The 15,889-nt window shown below is 41.6% G+C and overlaps 2 protein-coding genes across 5 annotated transcripts in view; both read right to left on the minus strand.

Annotated features, from left to right (window-relative positions):
- Positions 1 to 14,260, minus strand: part of LOC311525839 (uncharacterized protein C8orf48) — a 46,032-nt gene extending 31,772 nt beyond the window's left edge. The window contains exons 1-3 of one of the 4 annotated variants that reach the window (XR_014712874.1): positions 13,241 to 14,260; positions 9,002 to 9,144; positions 1,991 to 2,274 (exon numbers count right to left, since the gene is read on the minus strand). Coding sequence is in view for 3 of the 4 variants with exons in the window: in XM_084638239.1 (XP_084494365.1) it covers positions 1,991 to 2,219 (229 nt within the window). In the remaining variant the exon portion in view is untranslated. The remainder of the gene's footprint in view (positions 1 to 1,990; positions 2,275 to 9,001; positions 9,145 to 13,240) is intronic. The other 3 variants (XM_084638239.1, XM_084638237.1, XM_084638238.1) reach the window with 3 other exon arrangements.
- Positions 13,088 to 15,889, minus strand: part of LOC311526317 (protein shisa-1-like) — a gene marked incomplete at both ends in the record, with an annotated part of 38,684 nt that continues 35,882 nt past the window's right edge. The window contains one exon of the mRNA XM_084639222.1: positions 13,088 to 13,627. Within this exon, the coding sequence (XP_084495348.1) occupies positions 13,088 to 13,627 (540 nt within the window). The remainder of the gene's footprint in view (positions 13,628 to 15,889) is intronic.

A 15,889-nucleotide genomic window follows, 5' to 3' on the forward strand; every position in this document is an offset into this window, starting at 1 on the left:
AACAGAGATCCAGAACCAAGTCACTAAATGTAACATATTAGACAATTCACTTAAATTCCACTGTATCTGGTCCCAAGGCTGGTTGAAAAAGGACGAGGAATGGTGTCAGGCTGGCAGCTGGCTGTAAAACTGCCAAATAAATCAATTAAATGAGTCCTTAATATGCCCCATATGAACTAGGGCATTTCCCAGATGGAAGGACTAGAAGAGCTGACCCTAAACATATGGAACTAAGGCTAGAAGAAGACGACACTTACATAACGTGGCATAAACAAGTCACCAAAGCAAACATTATCTCATTACGCAGATCTTTGACACATTGATCTATAAGGCTAAATTCTGCCCTTGGGTGCACGATATCCATTTAAGAGATGTGAATCCAAGGGCAATAATTGGCCTATAGTAAGGAGCTTTCATGCCTAAATAATTTTTATGCTGGATCCTTAACTGTAGCAGTGCAAATTACTTTTGTAAAGAGAAAGGTCAAACGTATTGTTGGGTCAGGGAGGGAAGGAAAGACACTAAGGGTACGTCTATACTGCAATAACAAACCCGTAGTCAAAAAAACCCCCAAGTCTCAGAGCCCGGATCAACTGACTCAAGTTTACAGGGCTAAAAATTGTAGTGTAGATGGTCGGGCTTGGGTTGGAGCCTGGGCTCTGAGACTCACCCTCTCTAGGGGTTTCAAAGCCCAGGCTCTAACCTCAGCCCCAGCTTGTACGTCTACACTTCAATTTTTAGCCTTGCAGCCTGCGTCCCCCAAGCCCAAGCCAGCTGACCCACGCCAGCCATGGCTGTGCCCTGGATCTTTTATTGCAGTGTAGACGTACCTTAAGGAGCACTAGGATAAAAGGCATATGTTAGCTAATGTTTTAAACTCACACACTTTAAAATTCTAGTTCAGACAGGGTTAACGATATTTTAACATTTGTTAGCCGGACAAGGTGAACCCAAAGTGGGAGGCTGGGTTATGACATAAATAACTACAAGTTAAAAAGCAACTTACTCTGTCTATATTAGTTTTTAAAAGATGTTAGTTAAACCACTTTAGCTAACACATTTTTAAAAAAAATTATTTATCTTAGAGTGGACAAACCCTTACACCAAGAGAATGTGACAGGTTTAAAAATAGCAGCTGATCAATGGCTTGAAGTCATCATTGTATCTCCAAGACTAAACAAAAGGGTAGAAAAGGAGACTGCAAGAGGATGGGGAACACTACCAAAATGTCAAAGAGGGAAGACACCCCTATTAGCTCAGTTGTTTTATCCCCCTCCCTCTGCTTCTTTTACCCTTACCTGCTGTAGGTTTGTTAATGTTACATATAGTTTTAGAGTGACAAGGTAGATGAGGTAATATATTTTATTGGACTAACTTCTCATGGTGGAAGAGAGAAGCTTTCGAGCTACACAGAGCTCTTCTCTAGATCAGACCTGAAGAAGAGTTCTGTAAAGTTCGAAAGCTTCTCTGCTCCACCACCAGAAATTGGTCCAATAAAATATATTATCTCAACCACCCTGTCTCTCTCATATCCTAGGACCAACATGGTTACAACAACAGTACATTTTCAGGTCTTCCTCCAGTCTACTTTTAAGTGTCCCTAGTGATGGAGCTTCCATAATTCTCTTGGGAAACTATTTTACAGTCTAGCTATTTTTCTGATACGGAAATTCAGTCAAGGTATCTTTAAGACTGATTTATCCTACCAATAATACTCCAGCACACAGAAAGATTGAATAAGGGCTTCCATACCTAAACAACCAATTTGGTACATTATACCTCCTCATATACACCTTGATTAAGTCTTGTTTCAGCAAAATTTACAGATCTGGCTGAGGAAGCCAATGTTTTGAAGCTTCTGTTGCTGTGCACAGCAAGAAAATTGGATGTAATTTTAATTTTTTAATTTTATTTTTCCTGATCTGAGCCCTTCTGTGTAATTTCAAAATTGAATGGAGGACTGACTCAAATGCACAGAAACCTTGCATACCTTCATCATCCTGGCTTGCTGACTGCCTTGCGCTTTCAGATATATCTGACACAGCAGCAGGCCACTCCAACTCCACTGTGGAATAATAAGATTCAAACGGTTCACTCTCATATTGCCTGCAGGCTTCCTCCTCCTCCTCCTCCTCCTCCTCCTCCTCCTCACTGAAGGATTCAAATGTATCCTCAGAATAATCTGAAAGAGTAGTGCTGTAACTCTGGCCTGAGTCCATGTACTCCTCTTCAAAGCACTGAGTATTCAATCCGGATGGTCACCAAAGTGGAATACTAAAAATAATAATAATAAGAAAAACCCATAACAGATTTGGTAACACATGGCTCTTAGAAAGATTCAACTGGACTACTGGTCTGTAAATCATCTGTGCAATTTACTCAGTCAAGTTACAAATAGTTGTTACAGTCTTCTCTGTGTGTGTGTGCGTGCACAAGGTATAGTTCAGTCTCAAAATATGAGTCTGAAATAGTTATTTCAGGAATTTGCAATATATCAAAATTTAAGTGATTTTATTTTAACATCATTGCAGATGTACATTACCCTTTAACCTACTACTGCAGATAAGTACAGCTCATTACTTTAGCCATAACTGTACAAAATGTGGCTTATCGCTGTAGTTGCTCACAAAAGATTAAACTATATACTTGAAGTCTATTGGTATCAAAACTACCATAAGAAAATGCCATTTAATTTCTAAAAATGTGCAGAACCAGACAATTTGTCAAATTAGCTAGATTTCTATTTTTAATACTTTTCACAGGCATCTGAATAGACTTAGGCCAAATTATGAATTCCTTACTTAGGCAAAATTCCCACTGAAATCAATAGACATTTTGCCTGAGTAGAAACAGAAAACCACATTTTACCAACCTTACTCATAGAAGCGCTATTCCTGGAGTAATGTATTACTCAATGTAAACAAGGTTGTAGCCCTAAGTAAGAAATTCAGGCTATCACCCTTTATGATGACTGCCTTCTCTAGCATAATTTATGATAGTTTAGCTTTCATAACAGGACTTTAAAAAGAAACCATGCAACCGTGGTATTAAGAATTAATGTTAAGAATTTACACTAAATTGTGGGTAATATTTTTTCATATGAATATGAAAAAGTGACCAAGAAATTGAAATTATGTTGCTGTGTGAATTTTTCTCCCTCTCACTGGCCACTCAGAAATACAAAGCTTCCTTGGACTACTCAGCTTTATGTTTTGAAAATCAGAAAGAAAACATTAAAGACATCAACTGCTTGACACACTCAAACTAACTCTTGATACACTCAAATTAATGGGGATTTATTCCAGATCTGAAAAAAGAAAATGAACAAACAGAAAAACTAACCCAAAAACCCAAACTGCAGGAAGAAAACAATACTCACATACATAATTGGTCATTGATACATTTTAAAGTATCAAATGTGCTTACTTTATCCTCTTTCATTAGGATTATGTATTTACCATCATTTCCTCTATTCTAATCATGGAAACGCTCTGCTCAATTTAGGTACTGTTATAGCATAGCAAACAGGGAATTAGAAGCAGCCTGATCAGAGTATTTTTATGCCTACAAATGTCTCCACATGATAAAGTACTTACAGGTACTCTTCCTTCCCTAGTCTTTAATTTAGGTTGTTTAATAAAATATTAATCCCACATTTCTTGAGCAATAAAAATTGCCATCCATTCTAGATCCAATTTACATTTCTTGTTCATTCATGTAAAACAGATCAGTTCCAAACTTCAAATGGCCAAGTCAAATAAAAAAAAAAGGCAAATCTCTATTTAAATACAGCTCAAACTCTTATTGAAAAAAAGATTATAATTTAACAAAACAATTGTTCCTTGGAGAGAAAGTCATTATTTTTCTTTATCTGAGGCTAAAGGTTCTGAGGACAGGTACTCCCATGTTAAAATGATTTATTCTGTGAACAAAGTCTTTATAATGATGGCAACATTTGAAAACAGATTCACAAAAAATAACTCCTGTAAAGGAAGAATGCTGGAATGAATGACTAAGGCCCTAATCCTGCAAATTTGCAGGTGCTTAAATGTTAAGCATGAGTAGTCTCACGGAGTACCCAAAATATATACTGGAGCAAAGATTTTCATGAATAAGGAAATAGTGGGTAGGTCACTATCCTAGTGGAAGAGGATAAAATAAGCAAGATCAAGTTTTTAAAATGTATCCTTGACCAATTATGTATATAAGTGCTGTTTTCTTTTGACACTTTTTTTTTTTTAAGTCACCAGGACTATTCAGGTGCTTAAATTTATGCACTAGCATTGGTATTTACAGGATCAGGGCCTACACTTAAACTCTACACTACATACAAACATTAAGTTGGTACAATAAGAGAGCAAAACACGGATACACAACTAACACAGTGACACACAGCTAATTAGAATGCTTCAGTTTGCAGTACGTACATAAGGTGAAATCCTGGATCCATTAAAGCCAATAGGAGTTTTGCCACTGACTGTAACTGTGACAGGATTTCACCCATATTATTTAACTTTGCATTCAGACACACATGTAACTGCCATCTTTGACCTCAATGGAAATTTTCCCTGCATAAGGACTGCAGGATCAGACCCCACGTAATCAATAGCTCACTCTTTTTTCCCATTGACAATTATAAAACTAAAGTGATCTTAGTAAACCCTGCTGAATACATACCCTCCCAATGCCATAAAGCAAAAGTCTGCAACATAGAGATTTAATTTCCAAATTATGTGTTGCATTCAATATTCTAAGTATACTCCTAAACTTCAGCTAACATTGAACAGAAGACCAGAATACAAAGGGCTTGATCTTGTTCTCACTGAAGCTAATGGCAAAACTCCCACTGAGTTCCATAGCAGAGGATCAGGGCAAAAAAAAAAAAAGGATATATTATAGTTGGCTGAATGGTGTGACACATTAATCTCAACCTCGTCTAGATACAGGCATTTGTAATTTCTAAACAGAAATATATTTGTAAATCCATCTTATATGGGTCATGTTGCAAGCCTATGGGTACAAGATCAGAGACTTAATACCTCTCTAAAAGTGTTACCTCTGTCAATGTTATCATGTACCTTGAACAGTTTATGTAAAAAAAAACCAAAAAAAAAAACTTATCGGAACGGTGTATTGATAACATCACCTATGGCATTTTGTTTGAGACAAGCTGGATAATAATCTTTGTGATGTAAATCCTCTAGGATTCTTTCATCTGTCCTCAATCCTAAGTATACAGTTACAACATACATAAGAAAGTACCTGACCTGATACCAAGTCACATCCAGGTATTAGCTAATATCATCAGCTTGCCAAAGTAAACATATACGAGTCTACCTCGACTCATAGACTTTAAGGTCAGAAGGGACCATTATGATCATCTAGTCTGACCTCCTGCACAACGCAGGCCACAGAATCTCACCCACCCACTCCTGTAATAAACCCCAACCCATGTCTAACTACTGAAGTCCTCAAATCATGGTTTAAAGACTTCAAGGTGTAGAGAATCCTCTAGCAAGTGACTCATGCCCCACACTCCAGAGGAAGGCGAAAAACCCCCAGGGCCTCTGCCAATCTGCCCTGGAGGAAAATTCCTTCCAGACCCCAAATATGGTGATCAGCTAAACCAGGAATCGGCAACCTTTGGCATGCGGCCCGCCTGGGTAAGCCCCCTGGAGGGCCGGGACGGTTTGTTTACCTGCCACATCCACAGGTTCAGCCGATCGCGGCTCCCACTGGCCGTGGTTCGCCGCTCCAGGCCAATGGGGGCTGCGGGAAGCCATGGCCAGCACATCCCTCAGCCTGCACTGCTTCCCGCAGCCCCCATTGGCCTGGAACAACAAACCACAGCCACTGGGAGGCGCAATCGGCTGACCCTGTGGACACGGCAGGTAAACAAATTGGCCCAGCCTGCCAGGGGGCTTACCCGGTGGGTCATGTGCCAAAGGTTGCCGATCCCTGAGCTAAACCCTGAGCATGTGGGCAAGACTCACCAGCCAGACACCCAGGAAAGAATTTTCTGTAGTACCTAATTAAACAAACCCTACATATCACTAAGGGCCAATTTCTGCCACTTGGGAACACACTGACTTCAATGGCATTGCACTGGTTTATGGTATGTGTCCCTGAATGATGATCTGATCAATAATAGCTGCTGCTCCTGTTCCCCCATACTTCAGAACACAAATGTCCACCTCCTGCAGCCATGTCTGTCATTATTTCTACTGTCAAATCTGAATGAGCTAATAATGCAAAAATAGTTCTAAACCCATAGACAATAAATTCCTGAGATACTATCCCCAAACATTATTTTAGCAGTCAAAACAGTTCTTATATTAGCTCAATATGGGACTCTTGAAAGTTCATATGGCAAGAAATATCTTTCCCTAAACTCTAAATGTTGTTTTAATTTTGCTGAAATATTTTGTTTGCTTCCTTTTAAAATTAAAAATCAACAGAGAAGTAGTATGATCTAGGTGTGGGGATTTGTCGGACTTAACCATGGGTCTACAGGGCTTCGGGGGGCAGTGCTTCCACCTGCTAACAGGCAGACTCAGCAATGCTACTGTCAATGCACCATACATCCAGGGAAGTACCACCAATGGTAGAGATAACTGGCAGCTCCTCCTGTCACCTCTGATTCGCCCAGATCTACTATTTAGGCCTGGAGAGAATACCAAGAAACAGTCTGTGCATCAAGGCAAATCTCTGATCTGCTACTGAAATAGATCCCCTTGTTCCTACCTCCTCAGTCAGCTCTCTGATTCCTGGCTATTTGACTCTGGCTGGACACTGGGCTATGATTCCTGGCTATTGACTCCAACTGGACCCTTGGCTCTGGATCCTGGTTACTGATTCTGGCTTGACCCCTCAGGCTTGACAGCCTATGGCTCTAACCATTGGACATGATTTCCCATGCCGTGGCTCCTGACAGTAGGTCCCAATCCACAAACCCTGGATTTACATGCCTAAATTTGAGGTTTATGCACCTTAGTCCCACTTTTAAGGTCTACTGCAATCCACAAAACTCTTGCCAAACTTTGAAGGTGCCTAAATTCACTCAACACCTAAGTTTCTCTCTCTGGACATGCATGCTGCTGCATTGCTCTTGGTGTCTGGATGCCTATCTCCTGCCTAAGCCCCAGAGAAATCCACTAACTGGGGAAGTAAGGATTTGAAGAGGGATTTCCTCTTAGGTGAATACTCTAACCACTGACTATATGGTATTCTGATGTGGGGACTCCCTCAATCTCTCCTATTGACACTGTTCCAATGTCTCTAAAGAAAGAGAGACTGGAGAAGGGGGATTAGGGACTGGACTTTGGTCTCCCATTTCCCATTTGGCTGCCCTCACTTCTAGGCTACAGAGTCAATCTCTCTCTGCTCCAGTGACTGTTCCACTGTAGATAAATACTTTAATAGTCATTAGACCAGAGAGAAAGAAAGTGAGAATGCCTCTGGGTATGGCTACACTGCAATAAAAAACTCAAGGCATCGCAGCCCAGAACTAGGGTCAATTGACTGGAGCTGCAGGCTAAAAATAGCAGTATAGACATTTGGGCTCAGATTGGAACTCAGGCTCTGAAACGCTACCCTCTCATGGGGTTTCAGAGCCAAGGCTCCAACCAGAGTCCTTTGTGCCCAAGTCAACTGACCCAGGCTCTGAGACACGGTGCCGCAGATATTTTTATTGCAGTGTAGACGTATCCTCTGTAGCCTGGTGAGCAGGAAGCCAAGGCACCTAACTCAAGCTTTGTGGATCACAGTGCTGTCCCTGGATTTGTGCTGGAAATGGCCCACCTTGATTATCATACACATTGTAAGGAGAGTGGTCACTTTAAATAAGCTATTACCAGCAGGAGAGTGGGTTTGTGTGTGTGTGTGTGGGGGGGGGGGTTGAGAAAACCTGGATTTGTGCTGGAAATGGCCCAACTTGATTATCATACACATTGTAAGGAGAGTGATCACTTTAGATAAGCTATTACCAGCAGAAGAGCGGGGTGGGGGGAGGTATTTTTTCATGCTTTGTGTGTATAAAAAGATCTTCTACACTTTCCACAGCATGCATCCAATGAAGTGAGCTGTAGCTCACGAAAGCTTATGCTCAAATAAATTGGTTAGTCTCTAAGGTGCCACAAGTACTCCTTTTCTTAGTGCTGTTTCTGTGAGTTTCTAGCTTTTAGGCACCAAGATGCTGAGTGCTACATTGCCTAAGTCCCATTGTGGGCCCTAGTGTCTAGAGTAGGACTCCTGGGTTCTATTTGCAGTTCTGTATGCTCGACTCACTGTAAGCTTGGTAAAAGCCAGAATTTCTAAGGCATCTAAGCACATAAAGATGCAGTGGGATTTTTAGAAGTGCCAAAGCAACGTAGGCACCAAACTAGTATTAATTTCCACTGATGTTAGATACTTAATCTTCTTAGGTGCTTTTGAAAATCCCACTTAGGCACTTAATTGGGTATTAAAGCACCTAAATACTTTTGAATGTATGGCCTTTATGGGCAGATTTTCAAAGATGCTCTATTTCAACTCCAACTAACTTTGACAGAAACTGCCAGTATTCAGCACCTCTGAAATTAAGCCCTAGGCTTTGGCCTGCCTATCTGTAAAATATCACATATGGAGGTTGTGAGGCTCAATTTAGGATGGTTTGTAATGAATTAAGCTTTAAGAGCTACTTATGGAAGTGCAAATTAGTGTTTCACAGCCTATTATCTACTGGATCTGTTAGTGGCTGCCATAATGATGAATAGGTTATGAAGGCAATAGGATAGGGTCTCAATGTCAGATTGTAAAAGGGTTTCTATTTTGCTTTTAGGCTGGTCCAACAATCAAAAGAACTTTCTGATCTAAACGTCTAATACACATTAATGTAATTCTTCTGCTTGTTACCGCAGCATTAATGCAGGATTGAAACTGGTTATTGAGTTCAAGACCACGGGAGGATAACAATAAGAAATGCAAGCTGGAAGTCAATTAGTACTCTAACACACACACTTACCTAATATCTTGGTGTTAAGAGAAGCTTCAGCCACAGCGGGCATAGAAGGTAGAAGGGGAAGGAACTGGAGGAATACAGCATAATGATGGATTGGCTGAGCTGGAATCACTTCATAACATCAGATGTAACCAACATCACCTTGTCTTTACAATACAAAGTGGTAAGTTACTAAACAAGTTGAATTAAGTATTAGCAGCAACCTTTCACACAAGGCTGGAATATACTGGAAAGCCGAAATTACAGCTAAACAGACTTCAGACCAAAGTAAATGTGCTCCTACTACAGCAGGTCTTGTGTAGTATAATGAGGATGTAGCAGATATATACTCGCTTTTGCAAACAGCAGGCTCAATTCTCTATTAAGGGCTTTGGGAGGAAGGAATCATGGAGGTGATATGGTTTGAACTGCTCTGTAGTAACTCCCTTGGCCAGCTACAGAAGTGACAATAAAAGGTGTTGTAACATGAGGCCAAAGAATATGGGAAGGATTCTAGAGGAAACCCCGAGGAAAAGAGGTGCTCTCTTCTCAGGCAGTAATACACACTACAAATGGGCCAGCACATTCTCAAACTATTTAAAGCACTAGCAAGTAAAATCAGGGAAGAAACTGTTTGCTATGTAGATTAGTGTTTGAAATAAAGAAAAAGAAACATTCAAAGACCTGTCGTTCCTGAATTCCTGTGCAGGAAGAACTATTTTTTTAAAGCTCTATCACAAACTATGATACTATAATTAGTATATTTCTCATTTGGAAATGCATTTCACAAACCACATGTTCTGAACTAGAGCTCTTCAGGAAATTTTTGATTTAGTGTTTTTAACTGAAAAATATTGATTTGTTGAAATCAAATTTTTCTTGCAGGAATGTACCAGCTTCAATGAAACACTCATCAGGAAAGGTTTTTCAGGTCCAGGATGGAATTTAACCCCAGAATAGCCAATTGTCTAGTGAATGGGGGTACTCACCCAGGGTGAGGAAGACCCTGATTCAAATCTCTGCTCCGTGTAATTTAGAGCAGGACTTGACCCAAGCAGAGCAGGGATTTGAACCAGGGTCTCCCACATACCAAATAAGTAGTTCCTTAACCAGTGAGCTATTAGCTAATGAGTGAAGGAGGGTTTCTTGTTCTTGTTTTTCACAAAAAGCTTCTAAAGATTTCAAGTTCATTCCTATGTAGAATAGGAAAACTGTTTACCACCCAGCACTACTCTGGACATCTCTTAGCAACACTGTTCTGTTGGCACCAGCACCGGGACCACTTGCAGTCTTAGTGGCAGCACGTTTCCAATGATGAACTACTGTCAGCAAATTAACTTGCACAGTCATAGACTAAGGCTATGTCTGCACTAGAACTTTTGGCGGTATCACTTATGTCGCCGACGGGTGTGAAAAAACACCCCTCTGAGCGACATAAGTTACACCATCAGTGTTGCCCACGCTGGGTTTTCTATCTCGGCGGGAGAAGCTCTCCTGCCAACATAGCCACTGCCACTCACTGGTGGTATCTTAATTATGTCAACAGGAGAGCTCTCTCCCATCTGTACGGAGCAGCTACATGAGCAATTGCACAGCTGTGCCGATGTAAGCTCACTAGTGTAGACATGGCCTAAGTGTGTTCTGCTTGCAGGGTATGTAACTTGTTGGATGGAAGGGAACAAAATTTACATCACTCATTTCAGTCTACTTCCTAAGAATATAAGAATGGCCATACTAGGTCAGAACAATGGTCCATTTAGCGCAGTATCCTGTCTTCCAACAGTGATCAGAGCCAGCTGCTTCAGAGGCTAGGAACGGAACAGGGCTATTTATTGAGAGATCCACTCCCCGCCAGCTAGTCCCAGTTTCTGGAAGTCCAAGGCTTAGGGACACCCAGAACTTGGGGTTACATCCCTGACCATCTTGGCTAATAGCCACTGATGGACCTAATCTCCATGAATTTATCTAATTCTTTCTTGAACGTACTTTTGACCTTCATAACATTTCATGGCAACAAGTTGCACAGGTTGACTGTATATTGTGTGAAGTATTTCTGTATGTTTGTTTTAAACCTGCTGCCTATTAATTTCATTGGGTGACTGCTAGTTGCTATGTTATATGAAGGGGTAAATAACACTTCCTTATTCACATTCTTGACATGAATCATGATTTTATAGACCTATATCATATCCCCCCTTACTTTTCTCTAAGCTGAAAGGTCCGTCTTTTTAATCTCTCCTCCTATGGAAGCTGTTTCATACCTCTATCATTTTTGTTGGCCTTCTCTGTACTTTTTCTAATTCCAATATATCTTCTTTGAGATGGAGTGACCAGAATTGCACACAGTATTTAAGGTGTGGGTGTACCATGGATTTATATAATATTTTCTGTCTTATTATCTATCCCTTTCCTAGTGGTTCCTAGTATTGTTAGCTTTTTTTGACTGCGCTCTCTTTTCCCTTGGAATTCTAGTAGTGACATCTTCTTTCAAAACACTCCCTAATTTTATAGCAAAGGAAGGTTTTACAAAGATCACATTTTTGTTAATTAGGCTTATGTCACACATAGAAATAAGAGCTCATCACATAAGTTCACAAAGACATGGAAAACTGGCAACTCATTGTGCATTAAGATGTTCTTTAAAAAAACCAAAACACAATGCAGAGGTACCACGTGGTGAGTTATGGAGGCCATAGTTTTTCCTTGTGTGATATTGGTAACATTGCACCTAGGATATCGTGTACAATTCTAAACACCCCAATAGAAAAAAGACGGTGACAAAGAGCAGAGGAGGCTGCTTGTGATCAGGAGGACTTGGACGTGTCAGGATTTGGTAGTATGGCCGTCAGGAATGGGGATGCTTTCTACTGGTTAAGTTGGTGTTGTAAGTTACCATCAAAAATATACTGGATTTAGGGGGTGTTTGTCATTAAGTGTTGCAGAAATGTTTAGTACCCCTGGGCTGAATAAGGGCTGCAGAACTGTTTGGCAGTGCGGAGATGGTTGAGAGGTAATTACATTAGGCATTGTAAGAAGGTTTGGCAGCTGAGAGAGGGGAAGAACAGAGTTGAGGGCATGTCACGTGGGGGTGTTTCCTAGACACTCCTGTAATCTGACAGATAATGATGTTTCAAATATTTTTTTTATCCTGTGTGTGCAGGGGAAAACAACCCATATATTTGCATGTAATAACAGCTACTAAATTGTCACTGAAAAATACATATTAGGGATCTATAATTCTGATTATTCAAATTCTAGCTGTAGTTCTTATTAGAAATAAAAAGGCAGCTATTAAAAAGGGAAGGAAAAGATGTGCCATTAGGAGAAAAGCAAATTGAAAATTTCAGTGCATAATATATACTTTCTCCAGGATCTCAGAGCAAACTATAAGGGGATCGTTTGCCCCATGACTGAAAAAGCAGCCGACTCTGGGGTGGGATAGGGCAATTCACAGCTAAATTATCCAACATTTTAGGACATGAAGTGATAAACACTGTACTCAATTGAAAGTGAAGGGAAAATACAGGGAGGCAGAATGCAGTGACCCAAATTGGAAATTGATCAGGAATACATTGCTGTTTCCATCCCAATTCTTCCTAAATGAGCTGAAGGATCTTTATATAGCATAAATATTCCTGAAAATTGGAGAAAAGCACAAAGAAAGCACTTTGCTTGTGGAAAATACAGTGAAGTACAGCAAGGCCGAGGACAGGAATTCTCAAGCTCAGGATAAACTTCAGAGCCTCCTCTGTCCATGTAACCAAGCAGCCTACATCCAGTTGCTTCAGAGTGCAGGAGTAAGGAAGAAATAATGAATGTGGCCTGCTGCTCTCATCCACTGCTGGACTTAGACCAGCAGTGTGTACTCAAGCTTTGCATTAATCCTCTTGTGCACATCCCAACCCGCTCACACCCCCTTCCATAGCAGCACTTCTAGAAGGACACAGTGAAGGACAATACCGCAGGGAACTGCCAAGTGCTAACCCAACTTCCTGCAAACTGGAGTGTTGCCTTGCCCACCTCCCATTTGAGTTCTAAGCCAGGCTTGATCCCACCGGGCATGAGAGATGTAAAAGGCCAGCACGTACTGCGGCAAAGAGGCATCCAATGTTATTGCAAAGGCTCCTGCAGGAAAATCCCCCCTCCACTAGCAGAGGAAGCCCCCAGAACCCGGGGAGGGGAGGGGCTTTGGGTCCCCCCGCCCCCGCACGGGGAGAGCCGGTCTGGGGGACGAGACTCCGAACTGGGAAGCCCCGGCCTCACCTCCTCCTGCAGGCCGCTCCCGTTGCCCCGGCAGCGAGGCCCGGCCGCTCTCCCCGCCCCGGGTGCGGCGGCGGCGGCGGCGCCTCCCCACAGCCCGCACTTGGGTTCCGAGCGCTGCCGCTGCCCGCGGTTCTCCAGCCGCCCGACTGGCTCCGCTCCCGCTGCTGCTGCGGGGCAAGGGGGCCCCCCGGACGCCGAGCCGGCCGGCGACGCACGGAGAAAGCGCCTGGGGCGGCCTGGCGGGGCGCGGGCCCCGGCTGCCTCAGCGGATGGAGCTCGGCCTCCGTCTGCCCCCGCTGGCTCCGGGGCCGCGTCCGCACAGGCCTGACAGCGCCGGGCTCCCTGGAGTTGGCTGACCGTGAAAACCCGCCCTTGGTTTGCACGTAGCTTTAGTCAAGACAAAGCAGAGGAGTGCGGGCCAGGAGGTTGGGGTGGGACAAAATACACCCCCAGATGCTGGATTTCTGGGGGGGGCCTGGCCTTCTACGCTTCACGCTGCGTTTGGCTTGCGCGGTTGGGGTCACGTTTAGATTGAGATCCTCAAAGTAGGGACCTCGCCTTCGCCCATGTTTGTCTCGCCTTGGGCATCTTTTAGCGCCCTGGGGCCCTGATCCTGAAGGAAGCTTCTGGGCATGGCTGTAATACAAAAGAGTAATGTAGAAAAGACAGGTTAGCCACTGTAGATGAGGATACGCAGTGTGGCTAATGACTGCATAATTGGAGAGAGACAGTAAAGAGCAAGATGGAGATGGATGGGAAATGCTTTGGAGCAGTGGTTCTCAGGCTGTGGGACTGCAGAGCATTTGTTGGCATGTACAGAGAAGCTGGCTGCTCACACTGTGCTGGCCCTTCTCCTTTCCACTCAGCCTGCCAAATCAAAAAAGCGACACCTACATTACATACTTTCGTCGTATTATTTTCCATTTGTGAAATTGCTAAAGATGCTACAGAGATTTTGTGTGATTGTGAATGGGAGGGGAAATAATCCACGTGACAGAAAATGAAAGTTGGTGGTGTGACAGTGAAAGGAGAACACACACATAATTGTGGTCCACTATGAGAAAATGAGAAAATATATATAATATATTTCAGAAAGGTCTGCCATCTATATGAAGAAAATTTGTACCATGAGCTAATACATCTCTAATCCAAAGATTCAACTATTATTTATTGTTTTTCCATCTCAGGAGTTTAGTGAAGCTAAGAGCATAGCAAGATTCCAAAATGAATAAGAACACAATCTGGAATAATTTAAGATAGGCTTCCTGTTTTCTTGCTCTGGGACATAAATCATCACCAGCTTAGGCCAACCTCTTCACAGTTTCTTCCAGATCACTAATTAAGATGTCAAATAAAACAAAAACTGATAGATCCTTGCAGTTCACCACTAAACACTGTCCCCCACAATTCAACACTTTCTCACTGATCATTACCTATTTTTATAAAAATAGGTAATGACTTTAGGTTACTAACTTGGTCAGAATTTGAATTGATTTCCTAGAGATGAAAGATTCTGAAGTTTCATTTCAATCTCCTGATCTACCCAATCCCTTTTAAATTCATAATTTTGGTGCATGAAATATATTACTCTCACAGGTTTATTCCTTTGACATTTATTCAGGGAAAGTATGGTCTTCACATGGTTTGAAGTCCAGGGTACAAATTTTTATTTATTTAATATTTTTTTTGTCTTTCTTAAACAGGTCAGTTTATCATTGTAATGTACCATTTGATGCCTAGGAAGTTCATATTTTGAACAGCATATTATTTGAACTAGTATTTGTTTCTAAAGGATTTGAAGATGCTAATAGATAGCCCAACCCAGTTGTGTCAGAGGATATTAAGATTTGCTACCACTAATGTACTGGAGTTGTTTCTATACAGAACCATAAATAGTGTTGTGTGAGAAACGTTGACAGGCTTTTACTGCAGCTCATCTCTTCATCATACGTTATGTTTAAATTTAACACAATTGTTGAATGTCTTAGTACAGGTAAATGCTTTCTGATGTCTCTATCCATTAAAACTGCAATATCCCTTTTAACCATAGGGCTGCATATGAATCCATACTTGATAGGTGTGTGCAATTCCTAGGTAACTGTAATCCAGTTAACTTTGTGGATAGAACTAATTGGGCTCTCATAATGAAATTCATTACCCAGTGGTGGACTGGCCTTATACCATACTCTGATGATGGGTAAAATTTATGTAACTCATTAATGAAATATATGCAGGTGTTTTCACCCAGAAACTTTAGAACTCAAATATTTGAAATCTGAGAAATAAGTGTTTAGAGTTAAAAATATCAATACTTTTTTCTTTATCAGCACAGACATTGAAAGTGCTGCCAAGTAGCACCCAGACTCTGTAAATCATTGAACAGAATGCTTAACTTAAAAATATTGCCCAGAAAATGATATGGAATATGTCCCTCTCTGAGGGGTTACTGCAGAGGGCTTGCTGCATTTGAAAATGGTGGTTTCAATTCCCATTAATCCATATCTTCAATTAGGAAATGGACTGGTCTGCGGCTTAGTGCTGTTTGAGACTGGCAGTTGTCCATGGCGGATCAGAAGTTGTGCACACAAATGAAATATTAATAGCCATCATTATTATACAGGTTTCAGTAGACAGGAATTAAATGGTGCC

The sequence above is a fragment of the Lepidochelys olivacea genome (assembly GCF_965140295.1).
Source record: "Lepidochelys olivacea isolate rLepOli2 genome assembly, chromosome: 9".
Taxonomy (NCBI): domain Eukaryota; kingdom Metazoa; phylum Chordata; order Testudines; family Cheloniidae; genus Lepidochelys; species Lepidochelys olivacea.